This window comes from Danio rerio, chromosome 16, assembly GCF_049306965.1.
Source record: "Danio rerio strain Tuebingen ecotype United States chromosome 16, GRCz12tu, whole genome shotgun sequence".
NCBI classification, from domain to species: domain Eukaryota; kingdom Metazoa; phylum Chordata; class Actinopteri; order Cypriniformes; family Danionidae; genus Danio; species Danio rerio.
The window spans coordinates 48826571-48849656 of record NC_133191.1 but is presented as its reverse complement, the minus strand read 5'-3'; the positions used below and the strand labels follow the sequence as shown (position 1 = coordinate 48849656).

Sequence of the window (23086 nt, the reverse complement as noted above, 5' to 3'; positions counted from 1 at the left end):
CAACTTTTCCCACAGGCAAAGAAATAAAATTTTACGCGCAAAGCGTTTTTATTGCAGGTGAAGTGTGTATCTTAATCTTTCACAAAATTTTTGTGACAAAAAAATGTCAAAATATGAGTGAAATTACGTTCCAATTCATTAAAAAATACTATTTTAGTTTATAGTAAATACTGTAGTGTTTTGAACTATACTACTGTATAGAAAAAGTTTCTATAAAATTCTATAGTTGCTATTTTATAATACGTCAGGGAAAATAAGTATTGAAGAAGTCACCATTTTTCTCGGAAAACATATTTCTAAAGGGAATGTTGAGTTGAAATTTTCAGCAGATATTGGTAACAACCAAATAAATACATATATGAAAGGAAAACAAATCTAATTAGTTTACAAATGAAGTTATGTGTAATACAATAAAATAAAATGAGACCAGAAAAAAAGTGTTGAACACATGAAGAAAGGGAGGTGTGGAAAGGCAGTGAAAGCCCAGACAGCAGCTGAAATCTCTCAGTAGTTCTTCAGCAACCCTCTGCCCTTCCTCATTGTAAATGAATATCAGCTGCTTCAGTCCACCATCTACATTAGCAGGATGATGGATGAAACAGGTTGGACATTTCAAAGATTACAAAGATGCAAAACACAGCCAAAGAAACTCTCAAATGAACTCTCAAAAGAAAATCAAGCTGTTCAATGGCCCAGCCAATCACCTGATCTGAATCCAATAGAAAATACATATATATTGATCAAATACACCCCAGTTTACTGTCAAAAATATAAGTGCACTACAATATTTATTACAGTCCAAGAGTTAATACTACAATATGCTGTAGCATTCATTAACAGTTGTAACAAAACATATTTTGTTTGATCACTACAATGACAATAAAATCAATTTTCTTTAATATTATAATATATTCAGTACTGTAAAGTAATTTAGTATATGGTTCAGAAACACTCTGGTATTTACTCTAAATTACTATAGCATTTTTTTTTTTCAGATTTGACTTTCAGAATGTGGCATATTTGATTGTGACTGGAAGATGATGATCATGATGATGATGATGCAAGTGTATTTCATTAGCATCGCCTACAGTGGTTTAGTACTGCGTCACATTTCATTTAAAGGTCACTTCTGTCTGGAGTAGAGCAGAAAATAGTACAGCTCTGTGCTAAAAACCTACTGAGATGGATGGATGGATGGATGGATGGATGGATGGCTGTATGGATGGATGTATGGGTGGATGGATGGATGGGTGGATGGATGGATATATCGATGAATTACAAGTGTATTGTATCGTACGTTTTACTGGAATCAAAACTTAAATTGTTGAAATTTTTGGATTTAGTTTAATTTATTTTCACAAGGTAGTTGTTCAAAACAGACTGAAAATGGCTAATTCCTTTAGTTTTTGGCCAAATTATAGCCAGCGCATCCTTCTTGATTATAATATGAGGCGCTTACTGATCAAATCTTAAAACCCCTGATCTGCTCAATGGCACATCCAGTTGTTCACTGACCAATGAGCTTATAACACATTCTCTGTGTCTTCCTACATTGCTGAGTGATGAGTTATACAGTAGATACAATTAAACTAATGTATGTGCCTTTTTTCTTCATTTTATTTCCTTCAAAATTTCAACTTCAGTTGTGGTCCATAGTCCATTTACAGTATTTTTACAGAGCAGCTTGTTTATTTTTTATTTTATTTATTTATTTTTATTCTGTTTTGTTCTGTTTTATGTCATTAATTTTTTTTCATAAAAAAATATTTAAAATTATATTATTATTATTATTATTTATTATTATTATTATTATTATTATTATTATTATTATTATTATTATTATTATTATTATCATTATTAATTATATTAATATATTATATTATAATTATATTATAATTAATTATATATTTTTTCATTATATTTTTTAAATAAATAGCTTTATTAATTTTATTTTTATTGTTTTTGTATATATTTTATTTTAAAAATATAATAGTTTTTAGTAATTGATATTTGATTTTAAAAATAGTTCATTTAAATATATATTTATTCATATTTTTTCATCTATTTATTTATTTTGCATATATTTTTAGCTTCAACCATGGTTTATAGTCCATTTACTGTATTATTACAGAGCAGCCTTATTTTATTTTATTTAATTACACTTTTTTAAAATATATATACATTTTTTTCATTATTTTTAGTTATTTTTTTATATTTTGTTTCATTTTATTTTCAAATATTTTTTATTCATTGTATTTTATTTATTTTTGTTTATATTTTATTTTAAAAATATAGTTGTTTTATTTCTTTTTTTAAATTGTATTTGATTGCATTCAATTTAATTTACTTTTTAAAAATAGTTAATTTAAAAATATTTGTGTTAATTATTATATATATATATATATATATATATATATATATATATATATATATATATATATATATATATATATATATAAAATTATATATATGTTGTATATATTTGTAGCTGAAACTTTGGTCATTGCTGATTCATGATATGCAAGTCATCAGCTACAAGCACTTTCAGTATCCAAAAGACATACATGCCCAACAGAATTAGCCACTATAACTGCTGCTGCTGATTTCTAATTATGAAGTGAAGTGTTCAGCTTGTACAATAAACTGGTATTTAATTATTTACATTAGTTTTAATTTTGCATAAACTATCCCATTGATGCAAAACCAGTTTTTCCCTTCTATTTGCAACATGAATTAAGAAAAGATCTCTCAGCTTCCATCCATCATACACGCAGCCTGTCAGTATCTAAAAATATCCATAGAATGTTAATAAAATACTGTATTCACACTCAGCTCAAGGGCATATTTTATTATATTCAGGCCACTGGGGTCCCTTGAGTGTTTGCCTTGAAAAGAGTACGTATTAATAGTCCTGATGGTTGAAGTTTATTCCATCAGTGAATTTGGTGTCCTTAATAGGCCACATTCATTTAGACAGACAATTAACGAAGTACCAAGGACTCAGGGCTCTGTTTCCATAGAAATGCATTTTCTGCATCGCCGCCTCTATATGCATTCGAGGACAGTGATGGTGATGGCGTTCCTAACATCCTTTTCTGTCATATTTTTTGAGGTTCCTTCTAATGCTGGGTGGCTGGATCATTTTCAAAGGCTTTAGACATTGATCTCGTTACTAGAATGTGAGCTGAATTCAGGATTGCATACTCAACCTTGAACCTGAAAACTAATCCTAAAAAACGTGCACATTCCTTCACGGAGAGAGGATGCTTTTGCAGTTTTATTACTTCAGAGAGGTGTAGGGCGAATCGAAATCATGAATAGGGTTTTGAGCCATGTATGCGCACACACACACACACACACACACTCACAAAAATGCACTCGGGTTTTGTTTGGTCTAAAGGAACATCGTGGCCTAGATGAAAATGCACTTAGTGAAATCTGCATGAAAAGGAACAGTCTGTTCGGCGGTGGATGAGCAAAAATATCCCCCGAGAGAGAGAGTCTGTGACACTCCAAGAACATGGTCTGGTTTGCCAAGACCTCCTTGTGGACCATCAGGAGGAGATCTGGTGGAGAGATGGCCACTTTGGCAGGAGATGCAATGCCCTTTTTATGATCCGATTATATGAATCTAGTGGATGTCAGTGCCACATGGCCTTCTATGTAGAGTTAGATGAGCTGATTTTGTTGTAAGACTGTAACTGTAAACGATGGCATTGTTGTAGTTCTGAGCTACTGTACTTTACTGCTCTATGCTATTTGCTGTAATTATATGCAGTATATTTAGTTTTTTTAATTGTTTTTTATTTCTGTGTTGGTTAGGCATCCTAATTTTGAACATAGATATGTAGTTATCTACTTTTTTGAATCAATCTGTAATAATCTTTTACTGTCTTTTTCTAATTAAAAGCTACATTTCTAGTAAGGCAGTATTTTACAGAGCAATTAAGATTTTTATTTTATCAAATTAAATCCTATAAATATTTTATTTGCAAAAAATGTTTGCAGAGCAGTTTAATTTAAATTAAATTAAATTAAATTAAATTAAATTAAATTAAATTAAATTAAATTAAATTTGAATTTTATTTTTTTATTTATTTTTTAATAAAAAATTAATTTAATTTTGTTTTGCAGTAATGCCGAGTTTAGACTGCTTGATATTAGCCCCGATTTTGGCAGTGACAGGTTTTAAGAAATCGCCAACAAATGCCTAAAATCAAAGGCAAATCTGTGCTTGTTCACAGATAAACCTATTAAAGATGCGATATGAGAGATTCGCAGATGAGTCGCTGACGCCCGTAAGATATTTGGCATGCTAAAATGTGTTCTGATTAAAAATAACATCACCGATTACCTACAGCCAATGAGAGAGCACTTTGAAAATAATGCAGCCTCGACATTAGGGTTGGCCAAGATTGTTTTTACATAGACTATAGAAAACACTAGACATGTTAAGCCCCGGTCAGATCACATGATTTGATCACATGAACTTATTTCAATCTCACTAAACGATGCTTGCTGATAACTAGTCTACATTATTTAAAGGCATTTGTTATGACATTGATAAGATCAAACTCATGATTCCTTTTTAATATTATGATTTTTTTTTTATCTAAATGTATATTTTCCAGCCAATGTTGCTTATTAAATTCTCCCTCGCCTGAACATGTCATCATAAGTGAGACTGAGAAAATGAAAGCACATCTGCACTGAGGAAAAATCAAGACATAATCATTAAAATAATGACTTGAGAAAGTTAGCAATTATATGACAGAGGTTTGTGATACAACAATCACAGTGATTCATTAATTAAATCCTTATTTTCCACAGAGTGGAACAAATCATCACCGCACAGTTAAGTAGTGGACATGCACAAAATAAAATATAATTTGTATATTTTTCTTAGAAAAAATATCTTTTTGAAACTAATAAAATTTTCTATAATTTGCATCTTAATTTTTATGTATTTAATGTTGGTCAGTTAACTACTAGATAAAAAAAGGAATAACGATTAACCTTTAAGGTGAAGCTCCTCAAAACAAGTCTGCTACATGCTTCAGTGCCAAAACACGAATTGCTGTGAGATTGTGTTGGTTTGTTAAATAAAATAATAATATAGCCTAAATAAAATTAAAGTTAAATATTCCATTTCAGAAAAGACTATATTAAACTGTTTCACTATTAATGACAAATTAGACTGAACAGGAAATGCTTTTGGGATGTATTAGCAGCACTAAACATGTTCCCAGATTACCTTTGAACAAACTCTGTTGGAAGGATGAGAGAACTCAAAAACTCATTGTGAGAATGGAAACGTCTGCACATTTGTGCCAATCTGTCAGATAAAATTTGCTTAAAGCACCTTAATATTTTAGAAAAATAGTTAAAGTTTGCATAACCAATAATTGATCTTATTCACCAGTTACCCACCCATAAGTATATATGTAGCCTATTTTCTGATTACCTAACCGGCGCTTTAAAGGCAGCACCTGCTGAGATAACTAAGAGATTATGTGCTCTTATTGCACAGTGTCACCCACATGACGAAACTTGTCGTAACGAATGAAAAAAATTACACGTGTTGAACTATCTGCGAAGGTGTCGTGAGGCATCGCAGGCATGGTGTCGGTTGTCATGAACTATATGCCACATTACACGAGAAACGATAGAATCTTGTATAACAATGCCCATTTGTCGTTTGCGAATTTCCACAACACCCTATGTCAAGGAAATCATGCCAAAATCCTGTGATCTTCCCGGGGCTTTACTCACATCGTTTTGAATTGGGAAAAAGTGTAATGGTTACTATATCAAATGAAGCCCCGCCTACTAGTAGAGGAGCCAAACAGCCATCAATATAGACTGACGATTTTCCGGGGGAGTTTCTGCAGATTTTGTGTGATTTGAATGTTTACAAATGAAACTAAAGAGACAGGTGTTGTTTAATTCTATTAGTGGTTCTTAATATGAAATTAATTGTAAGCTTGGTTAGCAATTTTGATGTTTCCCTATTTAAACAGAATGCCCGAGCATACTGCCCGAGAGACGTTTTAAAGACGGCGACTAAGTGAAATTACTTGCCTTAAAAGGACTTTGTTATTTAGTCATTCTAGAAGTCATTCAGCTTTTACAGTAAGCTTAGCTCAACACATCCTTTCATATACACACTGTCACATCTATGAATGGTCATATGTCACAATATCAGGCCAGTTATTGCTCTGGACTGATAGTCTGTTGTTTCAGTAGGCCTTCTGTTTTAATCACGGAGAGACAGTTTTCAAGAGCAGCCCAGATTCAAACACAACAAAGTGCCTGAAACCATCGAGGCATTAGTAATCCTCCAGTCAACAGCACGTGCAGTTTGTCAGAGCCCTCAATGGTCCGTTACAGATAGTGTGAGTCCTCTTTTAACCACTCACTTCCTCTTTTTACCATGCTTTCAAGTCTCTAAAGTTGTTTTCAAGTCCCACTGAAAATGTTTTTTTAACTGTTTCCTTAAGGTATGTTAGTCTTAATGTTACTTACATGCTAGTGTACACCAAAGCAAAGACAACATTTGCATTTAGAAGATAAAGCATTTAAAATCTGTTGGATCAACCATTTTTTATGACTTTACCTCATACTTCAGCTTCTTATCAGATCTTCTGACCAATCAAATGCTCTCTAGTGTATGAAGTGTCCCACCCTCTACAAGACACGGAAGAAATATGTCACTTATACACATGTAATTGAGTGTCCATACAGAAGAATAATATCCAGTAGTCAATGCAATGTTGATATGAACTCCTCCGTGTTTTTTAGTCATAACAATAAGGTGATAAGCACCAAAATGCCTGAATGTTGAAATGTGTTTTCTACATTGCAAATAGTAAATGGCACAATTCAGACTGTAAATCTGATTCCCATTGGGGTGAAAGCAACCCATGCTCATTGAAAACGCATAACCTAAATTTTTGCGAATCATAAAATATGTTGCTCTGGGTACGTTTCATTGCACGTTTCAGATAGCAGTTTCATTAGAGGGCACTGTAAGGTTTTATTTTGTGTTTCAAATAGACATCCTTCTTCATCCCAGAGTGTTTACAACAATAACACTGTCTTAAAAACATATATTTGGACTGAACCAAATTGGATTCCCCCAGCCCCAAAGAATAGTGTCGATGGCTGGCTTCTTTACTAGAAGGCAGGGCTTCCTCCACTATAGCGGCCATAGTAACATTGCACTTTTCCCTTATTCTAAAATAAATGAGTAGTAGTCATTTTTATTCTATAGTTTTTGCCTATGCTCAGATTAATGGGATTTTCAGGTGAATTTGCAGCATCTATACCTTTTTTTAATCAAAATAAATAATAATGATAATTATTATTGTTGTTGTTTAGTGTTATTATTATTGTTTATTATTATTGTTGTTAATTATTATCATAATTACTACTATTTCTAGTGTTTATTATTATTATTATTATTATTATTATTATTATAAATTTTAATGATAATAATAATGATAATAAATAAATAAATAAATAAATAAATAAATAAATAAATAAATAAATAAATAAAAATAATAAATAAATAAATAAATAAATAAATAAATAAATAAATAAATAAATAATAACAACAACAATAATAAAATCCACTTTGTAAATCCACCTAAAGCATCACACTGGCTTCAACATTTGATGTTATATCTACACTTGGAAAAAATTAAATATTCAATTAGAGGTTGTAGCAAATGTTCATAAGTTTGGCAATCCTTATTATCAAATTTCTCCACTATGAATCTAATTCTCGGGGATTAATGTGACTTATCTTGTATGTAACTGTAGTTTCTCTATTTTTGTCTATCTCTGTCCAGACCCTCATGCTTAGTCTACGCTAGCCTGACATTGTAAGATAGCACTATTCTTGATTGTAACACCTGTTGTCTTTTTTATTATTAATATTATATATATATATATATATATATTTTTTTTTTTTTACTATCTTATTTAATACAATTTTGCGTTTAGTTTTTTTTATTATTATTTTTTTTCTTGTGTCTTTACTATATTTTTATACTGTCAATATATTAGGCATTGTATTTAGGATTTGTTGAAGTGGGTTTATAAAAAAAATCTATCTTTGTACAATCAATCATCTCTATACTTGGCATAAAAATAAAGGAGAAAAAAAGAAGAAAAAATCTGATTAAATAAATAAAATGCTTTAGGCCTGGACAGATATTTCATAGGTAATACAACCTGTATATAATGTTCATAGTAAATATTGGCCATAGTTTTTGTAATTGCACTTTATAACTTATACTTGTATCCTACACTTGCTGCTATTGCACTGCTGGTTAGACCTAAACTGCATTTCGTTGCATTGTACTTGTACATGTGCAATGACAATAAGGTTGAATATAATCTAATCTTATATTACTATACATTTATTACACTCCCAAAGTACACACCCAACTGTTTTAAATTCTGAAATTATTTGAAATCAAGTTGTTGATTTCAAACTCAGTTGTTGACTTTGTTCATACCCTACCCAAATTTGGGTTAAAATATCACAGTATTTTTGAACTGCATAATCTTTCAAGAAGCATTGATTGTTTACATTCGGATGAACAACATAAACAATGTAGCATAGTGATAATGATCTGACTGCCTGTCAATCCGACGATGAAACATAATGCATTAAGATAGACGAGTGTGTTGTCTTCACAGCAGCATGAAAGATGGAGTATATTGGTGTCCAGTGTTAATCTGCACCTGGGTTTTGTGTCTGTCTCCGCCGCTGTTCTCATTACAGTGATGAGAGGGAGGTAATGGCCATCTGAAGCCTGTGGCACTGCGACACTTTTCTCCATCTGCCAACATCTCACGTGCTGCGCAAAACTGTCTGCATGATAAATACAGTGTCTGGCACCTTCCATCCAATCAATCAGGCAATGAGAGTATTTCTGTAGAGCTGGCATGAGGGCAAGACACTGCACGTATAGGGTAAAAAAATTCACTCATAATAATTATCACACATTTTTTTTCTCAGTTGATTCATTATATTACAATATTTTTTTTTTATTTAAGTTTAAATGCTTAAATAAGGCATTGTTTATTTAAATATGCACTAGTTTGAATAGATTTCTTGCACAAAAATCTTTTCAATGAATGAATGGAATGGATTTGGGAGATTTTTTTTTTAATCTTTCCATAATAAAAACATTTGCAAACAGAAATTGTAAAAAAAAAATTTATTATTATTATTATTATTATTTATTTTCATTTTCTTGTCGGCTTAGTCGCTTTATTAATCCGGGGTCGCCACAGCGGAATGAACCTCCAACTTTTTTAGCACGTTTTTTTACGCAGCGGATGGCCTTCCAGCCGCAATTTAAAAAGACAATGTAGCCTACCCAATTCACCTGTACTGCATGTCTTTGGACTGTGGGAGAAACCGGAGCACCCGGAGGAAACCCGCACAAACACAGGGAGGACATGCAAACTTTACACAGAAACACCTACTGAGCCGAGGTTCGAATCAGCGACCCAGCAACCTTCTTGCTGTGAGGCGACAGCACTACCTACTGCGCCACTGCGTCACCTATTATTATTATTATTGCTGTTGTTGTTATTTATTATTATTATTATTATTATTATTATTATTATTATTATTATATCTATTATTATTAATATTTGTTAGCATTAGTATTACTTGTTATTATTGCTGTTGTTGTTATTTATTATTATTATTATTATCATTACTATTATTATTTTATTATTGCTGTTTCTGTTATTTATTATTATTATTATTATTATTATATATTATTATTATTATTATTATGTTATAAATTAAATTTGAATAAAACTAATTTTTTAAGTACTGATAAAATAGTGGAGATTATGAGGGGAAAAAACTTATTGTGAGAAAATTCTTTAAAAATATTAATTTTTGGTTACAGTACATGCTTTAATAAAATGCAGCAAAAAAAACACTTAAATTTGTATTTTGTCTGTAAATATTACTAAACACTGGTTTAAACAAACAAACCAAAAAAATACATGAAGTTACATGAAGGAAGTACTAAATTAGCTACATCTGAAATTAAGTAAAGCTCAATAGAAGTATTAAAACTGCTGAAACAAAAACTAAAACTCAGTTGAAAACTATGTATATATATATATATATATATATATATATATATATATATATATATATATATATATATATATATATATATATATATATATATATATTATAATAATTAAATCCAATCCAAAACATAAATAAATTCTGTAATAGTATACAAATATTACTAAAATTCATTCATTCATTTTCTTTAGTTCTTTATTCATTAGGGGTCCCCACAGCGGAATGAACCACCAACTTATCCGACATATCTTTTACGCAGCAGATGCCCTTGTAGCTGCAACAAAGTACTGGGAAACATCCATACACACTCATTCACACTCATACACTATGGCCAATTTAGTTCATCCAATTCACCTATAGCGCATGTCTTTGGATTGTGTGGGAAACCGGAGCACCCGGAGGAAACCCACACCAGCACGGGGAGAACATGCAAACTCCACATAGAAACGGCAGCTCACCCAGCTGGGACTCGAACCAGCGACCTTTTTGCTGTAAAGCAAGAGTGCTAACCACTGAGCCACCGTGTTGCTCTTATTACTAAAATACCATTGGTAAATACATGACATACTATACACATAACCTTTGACCGGTGCATTGTTTTCAGTTTACAATATTTTTTCTTTTTTTTTCTTGTGAAGATTTAAAGTAGCTTGATGACGTTTGCATTTACTTTTTACATTTTTAGGATACATTACAAAAGAAAAGACCTCCAAGAACACATAAAAAACACAATACACTGTTAAAAATGGTTGCAAAAAAGATAGCAAATGTTTTTATGTTGTTTTAACTTTTAAGTTTAACTTTTTATAACTGATTCAACTTAACAATTGAAGGCAGCAAGATTTTTTTACAGCGTATGTACCAGTACATGTTTAACATGACAGATAATATATTTTAATTCATTCATTAATTTTCCTTCAGCTTAGTCCTTTTATTCAACCGGGGCTGCCACAGTGGGATGAAGCGCCAACTTATCCAGCATATGTTTTAGATAGCGGATGCCCTTCCAACTGCAACCCAGTACTGGGAAACATCCATCCACACTCATTCACACTGTAAGGGGTAAACCTGAGCACCCAGAGGAAAACCACACCAGCACGGGGAAAACAATATATTTTAATATAGTAATAAATAATTAAAGATAAATAAATAAAATAATAATAGCAAAGAAAACTACTAATAAAAACAAAGGAATAAATAAATAAATAAATAAAGTCATTATTTTGTAATGTGTATTTTATTGAATATTGCTTGTCCTCCTATTTGCTATAGCTTGATGTCTTGGCAATTCTAAGTGAAAGACAATGCTAATGTAAAAAAAATAAAATAACCCATACATTTTTCATAAATTTTTTCTTCCATTTTTTCTTGTGTAATATAAACACCCCCTATTAGCAAAACACTTACTTAAAAAGTAAGCCGCTCCATCTTGTTTCCTCATAGATAGAATTAAGACATGAATGAGATTTCATTATTATTTGGAGTTATTCCTCAGTGTTTTTGACACTGCTCTTTCTCATCAGTGCCGAACATTTCATGATCCATTTTGTGTGACGTGGCTTGATCTGAGCCAATTATGAATGGGCTTAATTTCCAATCGGCTAATTGTAATAATTAAAGAAGTTGTTGTCAGAGCTCATTGATTTCCAGCACAGGTTTCTGTTAATTACACTGATGATGAGGATGTAAAAGAGCAGACCTCTCTACAGCCGCACGTGTGTCATTTAAACACATTTATAATCATTAAGATTCAATTAGGATCCTTTGTCCGGCAAGTCATTTATCTCTTCGCTTCACGGTCGACTCACAGCGGCACGAGATGCTAATTCAATCTTTTAACACGTGTCCTCATTTTTTTTGTGAGTGTGTGTCATGCAGACAGAAAAATAGATCAGTGTGTGTGGAAAATAGAGCAGCGTATATTTCACTGTTGAGTGAGTGACGTTAAATCAGACTCGGTGCCAGTTTACCGAGCACTTCATGCGTGAGATGTTGACTTCAGTGAGGATCAAATAGGTGGACTAGCTGGGATTTTTTATTGGAGCACTTTGTGGGAAGTGTGTGAGCTGTGATTTTCTGACTCACAATGAGCCTCTAGACAGCTTTTTTAAGCATTATAAACACATGATTTGCAATCTCACGATGCGTTGGCACAAGCTCAGGTTCATTTAGGATTGTACAGTTCAAAGTTGAGGTCTATAGTGAATATCATTTAGCAAAGGAAAATCGCATTGTAATAAAACCAAAATAAGTAGCATGCTGCATTATAACATGACTAGTGTTTGGTCAGTTATAATTCATTATCATACATTTATAACATACATATATTCATTGAAGACAAAATGATTAGCTTAAATCTTTTTTCAAATGCTTCCCAAGTCATGTGTAACAGAGCAAGCAACAAGCAACTTTTCTTCTGGAGAAACTTTTATTTTTTTTAAGTTTAGTAGTTTGGATTAATAATTAAAAAAATAATAAATTGTATAGTTACCCTAATCAGTTTACTATCAGTTTATAGTATCTCTTTTAAACAGCACTTGGAAATGAAAAAAAATAATAATAAAAAAAATAATATGTAACTATATATATATATATATATATATATATATATATATATATATATATATATATATATATATATATATAGATATAGATATATATATATATATAGTTGAAGTCAGAATTATTAGCCCTCCCGTTGGTTTATTTTTTTTCTTTTTTAAATATTTCCTAAATTTCCTAAATCCGAAATTTTCACAGTATGTCTGATAATATTTTATCTTCTGGAGAAAGTCTTATTTGTTTCGGCTAAAATAAAAACCGTTTACATAATTTTTTTTTCAAATGTTAAGGTCAATAATATTAGCCCCTATAACCTATATATTTTTTTCGATAGTCTACAGAACAAACCACCGTTATACAATAACTTGCAAAATTACCCTAACCTACCTAGTTAACCTAATTAACCTAGTTAAGCCTTTAAATGTCAATTTAAACTGTATAGAAGTGTCTTGAAAATATCTAGTCAAATAGTAATTACTTGACAACAAATTAATTGACAACAAAGCTAAACACAGAACAACAAAGTGTCAAAAATACAGCACTAATGCTAATTTGTAAATAACCAATTTTTACCATGAAACTGAAAAAAAAAAAGTAAGGGATCTGACTGAATTTACTTTTTGTAAGAGGAATAAGGCAATCCCCTCTTTCACCATCTCTAGTAATTCAGTGAGCTGTCTTTCACAAACTAATTTAATGGTGAAGTCAAGTTATGTAAAGTCTTAAACAGTAAACAAATTATTAGCCTCCCTATTTATTTATTTTTTTTCCCAATTTCTGTTTAATGCAGAGCAGATTTTTTCAACACATTTCTAATCATAATAGTTTTAATTACTAATTTCTAATAACTGATTTATTTAATCTTTGCTATGATGACAGTAAATAATATTTGACTAGATATTTTTCAAGACACTTCTATACAGCTTAAAGTGACATTTAAAGGCTTAACTAGGTTAATTAGGTTAACTAGGCAGGTTAGGGTAATTAGGCAAGTTATTGTATAATGATGGTTGGTTCTGTAGACTATCAAATACAAATACAGATTAAAGGGGCTAATAATTTTGTCCTTAAAATGATTTTTAAAAAATTACAAACTGCTTTTATTCTCGCCAAAATAAAATGAATGAGACTTTCACCAGAAGAAAACATATTATCAGACATACTGTGAAAATTTCATTGCTCTGTTCAACATAATTTGGGAAATATTTAAAAAAGAAGAAAAAAATAAAAGGGGGGCTAATAATTCTGACTTCAACTGTATTTAATTCAATTTTCCTAGCTAAGCAGGTTGTATTTCTTTAATATTGAACAATTGTGAAATTGAACTGATTTCTTATCAATGGTTTTTAAAGATTGTTTGTACAATGATTCAAGTGGCATTAAAGTAGTAATGCTAGCTTGCAATCAAGTGGTTAAACAATAAGTGATATTAGAAATGATCATGGAGTGATAATAGATTAGGGCAGCCTCTCATGACATATGAACACATATGATTTTCTTTTGTTATATTGTTTTAGTTGTTATTCTAATAGTCAAAAGGGCATCAAAGTGTGGACGTCAAATAGACATCAAGGTTTTGACATCAAATCGATTTGCTTTTTTGATGTCAAATTGATGTTGTTTGGTGCCCACAGGGATAACATTAGAACATAGGTCTCAAACTGGATTCCTGGAGGGCCGCAGCTCTGCACAGATTTACTCCAACCCTAATCAAACACAGAAACAGATAATCAAGGTGTTCAAGACCACTAGAGACTATTAAGCAGGTGTGAGTTGGAGTTCGTTGAAGCAAAACTATGCAGAGCTGCGGCACTCCAGGAATTGAGTTTGAAACCATTGCATTAGAACATCACAACCTATACTGAAGCACAACTATGAAGCACCCTGAACTGATTGGAGGCCTAAACCATTTACCCTATGACCTGAATCTCCATTCCACATCTCCCTCCAATTACCTAACTCTTTCCTTTCTCTCCTCCATTATCCATCCGTCCGTCCATCCATCCATCCCTTCATCCATCTGTCCCTCACTGCTCTCCTCCTCTCCTCACATCTGTCCACCACGGGCCGCCACTGACAGTGAATTTACATCCAAAATGAAAAACAGGCAAATGGGAACGGCGGCTGGAGGCAACATGACCAAGAGCACCAGCATCGGCGGAGACATGTGCAGCCTGGAGAAGACCGACGGCAGCCAGTCGGACACGGCCGTAAGCCTGGTGGGAACGGACGACAAGAAACGGCGCTCCAGCATCGGAGCTAAGATGGCGGCAGTGGTGGGATTGAGCCGAAAGAGTCGCAGCGCTTCACAGCTCGGTCAGACAGGTAGGACACCCGTCATGTCTCTGTGCTTGTCTCTAACCCCACAGTACTTTATTTTCCTTTAGTTAGCTGCTGTCTTCTTCCCGATGGCTTTAATGAGTCTGCTTTTCTTGCATCAGCTCTAACGACTTCACTTCTGTTTAAACAGCTTGTTTCTAGGGAAAAAAAGTGTAAATTGGGTCAAAACAGACAGAAGACCGCAGAATAATTCAGTCTCTGTGTTTTACATCTCTTTCTTGTCGTGACAAAAGTTCACTGATTGTTTCAGGCTTCTTCTTTTTCAGTCAAGTGTGCGACTAATGAACATCCAACTGCTTAAGTTTTGGGTTTCTCAGTGCTATTGCATGATTAGAAGCAAAAGTAACATGGTATTATGTTGTTTTAGACAGAGCTGCTTGTACTGTGGTGATGTTTTTGGACATTTATCGTTGGTATTTTTGAGACTACACAAATATGCTAATCATTTTGACCTTCAATGCAATATGATCACTCCAGTGTGAATATTCAGTCCTGCACTACCAAGGGATGAATGTATATGCGTGTTGCGGGAGAATACAATTATTCGTGAGACTCCCTCAAAATGGAAATATCTTGCTAAAAACAAATTTACTGTAAGGTTGTTTTAGTTAATGTTAGATAATGCATTTACTAACATAAACAAACAATGAACAATGCATAAAGGGTGAGTGGATGTCTTTGAATACAGGTGATAGGTTAAGCCCAAGGGATCATAATAGAGCACAAGAGAGGACTTGGGCATACAATGCAGAACCATCTTCATAAATACAGCTAGAAAAGCATGAAATTCAAGTCCGAGCAGAGCGTCTCCAGAAATCAGGTAAAACAAATACAGAATCCAAAAAATAAAATGAACAAGTGAATAACAGGGTGAGAATGTGGTAAAACACGAAAACATGGTAAAACTCGGATTTTTCTGGACGACTTTTTTAAACCGTTTATTGGGTTAAGGGGAAGTAAGCTGGTTGGTGGGTCAGTCGATAATACAGGTTGGGTTTAGGAAAGAAGAAGCGTTGCTCAGCCGATTGGCCGGTCACACAATCTGCCATTCGGTCATTCAGTCAGTCAGACAGACAATCAGTCGACAGCGGCCTCTGGTGGTTTACGCGTGAATAGCGCGGGCGAGACCGGCACTTGTGAGAGAAATCTGAGATATGAAAAAACGCACACATCGGCCTCTTGTGGATTCGCGAAAACAAAAACTGCAAAAATATATACCTCCCGGGACGTATTTCACGGTCTCCAGAAACGGCTATGCGACTACGTTTTCAGAATGAGCCTGGGTTGGGATTTGTAGTCCGTTAGCGATCTGCAGCCGCTGCTTTGCTGATAATCAAAACAATTACTTTCCCCGGTGGTATATTATTTAGCTTGTTCTCAAAAAAACTCAATTAATCAATATATAAAAAAATAAAAAAGATTCTGGAAAACAAAATAAAATTTTTAACTTTTCTAGAAAGTGCTTCTTGGTTTAAGAATTTTAGATGTTTGGACTACAATTATGCATAGGCCCCAAAAATATTAATTTATTAACTTAAAAACAAAGCTATCACAAAGCAGGTGATGTTTTGAGCACACAGGCTCTTCATCAGGCTAGAAAAAAAGACAAAAGCCCCAAGTATGGAAACATTTTTTTGCATCGATACATTCTCTTTTTCTTTTACATCTTTCGTTTTTCAGCTCTCTCTTTCCAGCTCAGCTCTTGCTGTGATCTCATCTCTTTGCTTTTCTCCCGAGTTATTCTGCATAATGATCTTCTCTTCCAGCGTGGCCCTGTTTATCTCATCTGCCGGTGTGGTTGAGCTGCTGATAAAAGGCTCTTTTAAGAATGCAGATGTTTTATCCTGGGGTCAGTTGAATGTCTCGGGTGCGCGTGTGTGTATTAATCAGTTCATCGGTGTGCAGGGAGCGTCTGCAGTCTGAGTGCTGGACGTGCAGGTAGATCACATGCCTGAAGAGAGACTGTCGGTGGACTCGTGCTCAGCCTGCACATGGCAGTGTGTTTTTTAATAAATCAGGCTGCTTTGCCATTGGCTGTAGCACTCTGTCATGTCTGCTGGTGTGTCTTCAGCTTGTCTGTGATGTCTTTCAGCATCCTTTCACTAACAGCATCTCGGCTTGCTGAAATGAGGACAAACACACAGACTGCAGGGGTTTTTATCTGAAAGAAATTTGGGAATTTGATCACGCTTTAAGGGGGTAATTGCAGTCGTTGCTAAAACGCTTTCATTAAAATAAATAAATAAGAATAAATTTTTTTTTTTTTTTTTTTTTTTTTTTTTTAGTTCAATTTGAGCTTTACTTATCCCTAATGTTGTATGGTGTGCTATATCTTGGACATCATAGTCAAGTTTGCAATCAACTTAATTCATGTAGAAAATCTGAATTTTCTATGTTCAATATTCCCCCTTTGAATTTTTTTTATATTTCCCAAATGATGTTTAACAGGAACAAGGAAATTTTCTAATAATTCCAATAATTCAGGGGGGCTAATAATTCTGGCTTCAACTGTGCATAGTTGAAGTCAGAATTATAAGCCCCCCTGAATTATCCCCCCCCCCCTGTTTATTTTTGTTCCCAATTTCTGTTGTACACATTTCTAAACAATAACTCATTTCTAATCACTGATTTATTTTATCTTTGCCATGATGACAGTAAATAATATTTCACTAGATATTTTTTCAGACACGTCTATACAGCTTAAAGTGACATTTAAAGGCTTAACTAGGTTAATTAGGTAAACTAGGCAGGTTAGGGTAATTAGGCAAGTTATTGTATAATGATGGTTTGTTCTGTATACAGTCAGAAAAAAAATATAGCTTAAAGGGGCTAATAAGTTTGACCTAAAATGGCTTTTTTTAATGCTTTTATTCTAGCCGAAATAAAACAAATAAGACTTCCTCCATCTATTTTTTTATTATTATTTAATTTTTCAAAAAATATTTTCAATTTTAGTAATTTTTAAATGTTAATTTGTATTGTTTAGTATTTTATTAGTTTAGCAATATAATATTTAATTTGATATATAGTTTGCAAAGAAACATTTGTGACCCTGGATCAAATAATCTTATGTTACATGGGCATATTTTTACCATTTTACCTATTTTGGTTTTATATTTTGGTATTAAAAAAACTGTCAAAATGATGGATTGTTGTACTTTATGCCAAATATATATATATATATATATATATATATATATATATATATATATATATATATATATATATATATATATATATATTTTTTTTTTTACTATATCTTTATTTTTTCCATTTTTATTTTTTACTTTTAAATATTTTTATATTCAGTCAACCTGCGATTTTTATTTATTTGTTTGTTTATTTATTTGTTTATTTATTTATTTGTTTGTTTATTTATTTATTTATTTATTTATTTATTTATTTATTTATTTATTTATTTATTTATTTTTCTCTCAGATTCCAGATTTTCAAATTCGTTTCTCAACCAAATCCAACAGACCATACATACTGTACATGGACTTTAAATTCTGCTTTTAGATTTTATATATATCATTTTAATTCTTCTTTTGTAGACCAGGGTCACATTTATAAGTTTTATTTGCCATTTTTAACTTGTTCGTTTTTATTTGACATTTTTAAACTCTTTCAATTGTTGAAAACCATTTTTGATAGCAGAGCAACCTTTCAGATGCTTTGTGAATTGTATCAATTTGCCTCTTAGCAAATTATTTGTTCACATGATATATTTAATCCCTATATACTCATTTATTTGGTGACAGTATTCAATATATTTAGACTTTCCTTTGGATCTTTTTACATGCTACTGTAAATGTAAAAGCGTAAATGCCTGCTTAATGATGTCTAAGAAAAGATGCAGCATTTTCTTCCACTTAGGAGAAAAATTGGAACATTTGAGACATCAAACCAAACATGTGAGAGATAGATGTTGGTAGTGAGAGGTCCAGTGTGTTTTATTTGCTCCATTAAAGATCGGCCTGCTCAGTGTAAGGTTCAATACAGAAACACACTTTTACCAATCGCAGCTCTAAAAAAACAGAAGCAGCTCACAAGATGTGAATCATAGAGCATCAATTTTTCAACCAGAGCTTTTTAGGTGACGTTTCAAATCCCTGGCCTGTTTCTGACTCTCCGCCGGCTTCCTGCTCCACTTTATTGTGCTTAATTCAGAAAGCCTGACAGCATTTTAGAGAGGCTGCACTGCACAGATACACATTTCAAAGAGAGGTTATTCTGGGCCTTTTTCTGTGCAAATAGAGGGTTTTGTGTGTTTGAAATGCGCATATACACATACTGGACTGCAGAAGATTTTCTGAGACCACAAGTTCTGCGAGACTGGCCCACTTCTGTCTTGTTTGACTTGATTTTATGGCACATGCAGTTTTAGGCAAGCTAGAAAAGAATGCAATTGTGCAGTTTTAGTACTTTTGCTATTGCCTGCAGTTTAATAATGCATTTAGATTTTCATTGGTTTTGCTTTATTTTGGTGATATATATATTTTATTTGGTTGTCATAAACTAAGCTAAACTTGCAAATAAATTAATTAATAAAGTTTTATTCGGTATGTAGGATTAAATTAATTAGATGTTACACTTTTTTTCCTTTTTTTTTGGTCTGCTTTCTCTTTTTGTAACAGGAATTAATGTATTGGGCCGCTAGAAGAACACACACATTTTTTTCCCCTAGTAAATATTGCAGCTGTGATTCATTGTCTAACTCAGTGAATTGTGGGTAAATGCTCTGTAGTTTGGTGTAGAATGTTTCTCTAATATGCTGATAGCTGCGCAGCGGGTGAGGAAGTGTTCCTCTGTCTCCACCTCTGCCTGGGCACAGTGTGGGCAGATGCGCCTCTCTAGAGGTTGCCAGTTTTGTCTTTATCGGCCCGTCTCTACAGTCAGACTGTGAGCACTCAGCCTGTATTTAGTCATTGTTGTTCTTAGTTTACTGTCCTTTACTGCACTCAGATTTTGCTGTGGTATAATCTCTATTAAGGTCTAAATAACATTGAAGTTTACTTTGTTTACTTTAGTTTTACTCTCTTTCTCTCTCTCTCTGTTTCTAAAGACAATCACCTACTGCACCTTTAGGCAACACATCATAATATTAAATAATTTAAAATGTTTTTTTCAGCATATTAGAATATATAGCGTGTCAATGAAGACTAAAAAAAATGACATTTTGACATACATTTCTTAATATTACTGTGTTTTCCATTAAATAAAAGCATTCATCTTTCTGAAAGACATAAAAAATCCTTTCTGACCTTAAACTTTCTAACTATATAACTTTTTATGAGTCTATAAAATCCAGTTATTGTGGACTATGCAGTGCAGTGACAGGTGTTTTGCGTCACAGTTGTTACTATTTTTGGTGCATCCGCATCCAGAACCTGTTAATTTTGCATTTGCATGGACAATTTTTCTTCCCCCCAGAATATTCCAGGTTATTTTGAGTGTATCTCAGCAGTGTTGGAGTCCACGAGAGACCGCTGGAGTCCTGCAGGCCGCTCTAATTAATCTTTGATGACAAGAGAGCTTCATGAAGCCGAAGCCTCACACTTTTATTCATGACCAAGCTGAATCATCGGCCTGATTTATGGCGGCCGATTGTTCCTCTCGGCGTTTAGGAGGCCTGAGTTCTCTTGTAATTATACCCAACGCTCCACAGAGGACCATCTCACGTCTAACCTCTGCTGATCCTCTTCTGACTCCAGATCTGTGTCAGCAAACAGGCCATGTTCGGGACTCTCTGCTGATTTTTATATTCACATCCTGGCAAAACATGAGCTAAAAGACTCTAGTTTAGTTCTTAAACACATGAAATTAGCTGAAATAAACACAATTCTTTTGTAGACAACTTGTGTATATGTTCGATACACTTAAATTTGAAAAGAATAAGTTGAGTTAATTCCTTCATGTTGTCCCAACACAAATGGATTATGTGAAACCCAGCGTTTTTATGCAAGTTATTGTTCAAAAGAGGTATTTAAGAACACAAGTAGTGCAGCTAGATTTGTGGTTCATTTACATGTAACCATTGTTTCCTTGTTTAGTACTTTTAAGGAAAGTTAGTAGAGTTTTGTTTAGTTGTTTAGTCACATAGATATATACACTAGATATCGCATAGGGACCCTGGGCATGCGTCAATAGCGCCGCCACATTGGTACAGTGCTCCCAGGACAAATGTCATTCAACCGCACTGGTCAAGACAGTGTTATTACATGAAGATGCGGGACTTTAGCACTGTCTATGGGTGTAGTAACGAGCAAACAAAGAAAACAAAGCACAAAGGCAGAACATTTCATAGGTAATATTAAGTTTTTTTCTGTTTTTGTATGTTCTGAACTTTTGTTCTAATCAGGTAACGTTATTGATGATAACAGTCACTTACTGCATTCACCATACGGCAAAGCAGCTCCAACTCGCACTAAATACTCGGCTTATGCTAGTTTTGTTGAATAAAATCAGCAAACAATGCAAAAGAAATATGACAACAAGATGCTGCGCTGCCAGAAACTCGTATTATTGCCGGCTAGTAAAAGAGTCGTTCGGGGGATTCATTCACAAACAAATCGCTCCCTCCGTCATTATGAGAAGAGAAAGCAGGAGAGGAGCTGTGTTTCAGGACATGGTTAGATCAAATTTAACAGGGAGGGTGAATAGTACATTTCTGTACACACAAACACAAGCTTTTTGTCAGGAATGCCCGTGCGGTCACTGATCCATCAATGTAGAAAAGTGATGTAAAATTATAATTTTCGTAATTAGAAAAAAAAATACTAACATCCAGGAAAACTCCCGATCATAGATATATGTGTATATGTGTATATCTCTGGCTTTGGATGGCCACAGTCCTCCACTGTACCTTGGTGCCGCATTCATTTCAAAGGAGCGCTACCCTGTACCAAGATGGCGGCGCTATTGACGCATTTCGTCCAATAGACAACAATAGGCCAGGCGACATCTAATGTATATATCTATGGTTTAGTCAAAGTCATTTCACTCGGCAGCCATCTTTGAAATGCCTCTCGGGCAGTATGTTCGGGCATTTTGTCTGAATAGGGAAACATCAAATTCTCAAAAACTGTTTGCCAAATTTACGATTACATTACTAATTGGAATCACCAATAAAATGAAGCAACATCTGTCTCAAATAAAACAAAATAGGCATTCTTTTCAGGGAGCGCACTTGAAAAAAAAAACTAATTTATGGCAGCGTTACACATTATCATCCTCTGGATAATGCTTTGTCAGATCACACTGCTCTTCAGAAGTAATCCACAGCTTGGTCTTGATGGCAAATCTCCTTCAGAAATGACAGCGACTCTTTATTTACAAGTTTGTGGGCTGTTTGAGTAGTTACTGTCATGTTATGTGCTTTTGACTGTACCTTGGGTTTGTTTCATACAGATTACAAAACTAGAAAACTTTTGTTTTCAAGTGCACTTGGTTCATTTAAAAGCACAGATTTCAGGCTTTATGTGGATATATTTCTTATGTCTGTGAAGCAAGTATTCGCTGTGATTCCAGTGTGTTTGTTGACCACCAAACTGTCGTAAAAGCACACATCTGATCTGAGCTTCTCCTTGGAGAAACGTCAGTGTATAGTGATTGATGTTTGGCTCCTGTACTAATAGGTGAGGCTTCATTCATCATATTGACCATTACATTGTTCCCCGTTCATCACTAGTCAATGTATTTACTAACATAAACTAATAATGAACAATACTTACACCACATTTATTAATCATAGTTCACACATCGTAATCGATTTTCATGTTTGTTAACAATAGTTAATCCACTATGAATTAACATGAACTAACAATGAATGACTTCAATTGTTCATTGTTTGTTCATGTTAGTAAATGCAATAATTAATACAACCTTATTGTAAAGTTTCCCATTTGGCTTATATTAAGTATGAAGATCTGATCATCTCTCTCTACACTCTCTCTCTCTCTCTCTCTCTCTCTCTCTCTCTCTCTCTCTCTCTCTCTCTCTCTCTCTCTCTCTCTCTCTCTCTCTCTCTCTCTCTCTCTCTGTCTCTGCAGC

The 23086-nt window shown here is 33.3% G+C and overlaps 1 protein-coding gene across 49 annotated transcripts in view; it reads left to right on the top strand.

The window, feature by feature from the left end:
* Positions 1-23086, top strand: part of rims2a (regulating synaptic membrane exocytosis 2a) — a 315973-nt gene that overhangs the window by 258670 nt on the left and 34217 nt on the right. For 34 of the 49 annotated variants that reach the window (XM_073926654.1, XM_073926650.1, XM_073926642.1 and 31 more), the window contains one exon: positions 14802-15019. In XM_073926654.1, the coding sequence (XP_073782755.1) occupies positions 14802-15019 (218 nt within the window). Of the gene's footprint in view, positions 1-14774; positions 15020-23086 lie in introns of all 49 variants that reach the window. The other 15 variants (XM_073926662.1, XM_073926647.1, XM_073926661.1 and 12 more) reach the window with 1 other exon arrangement.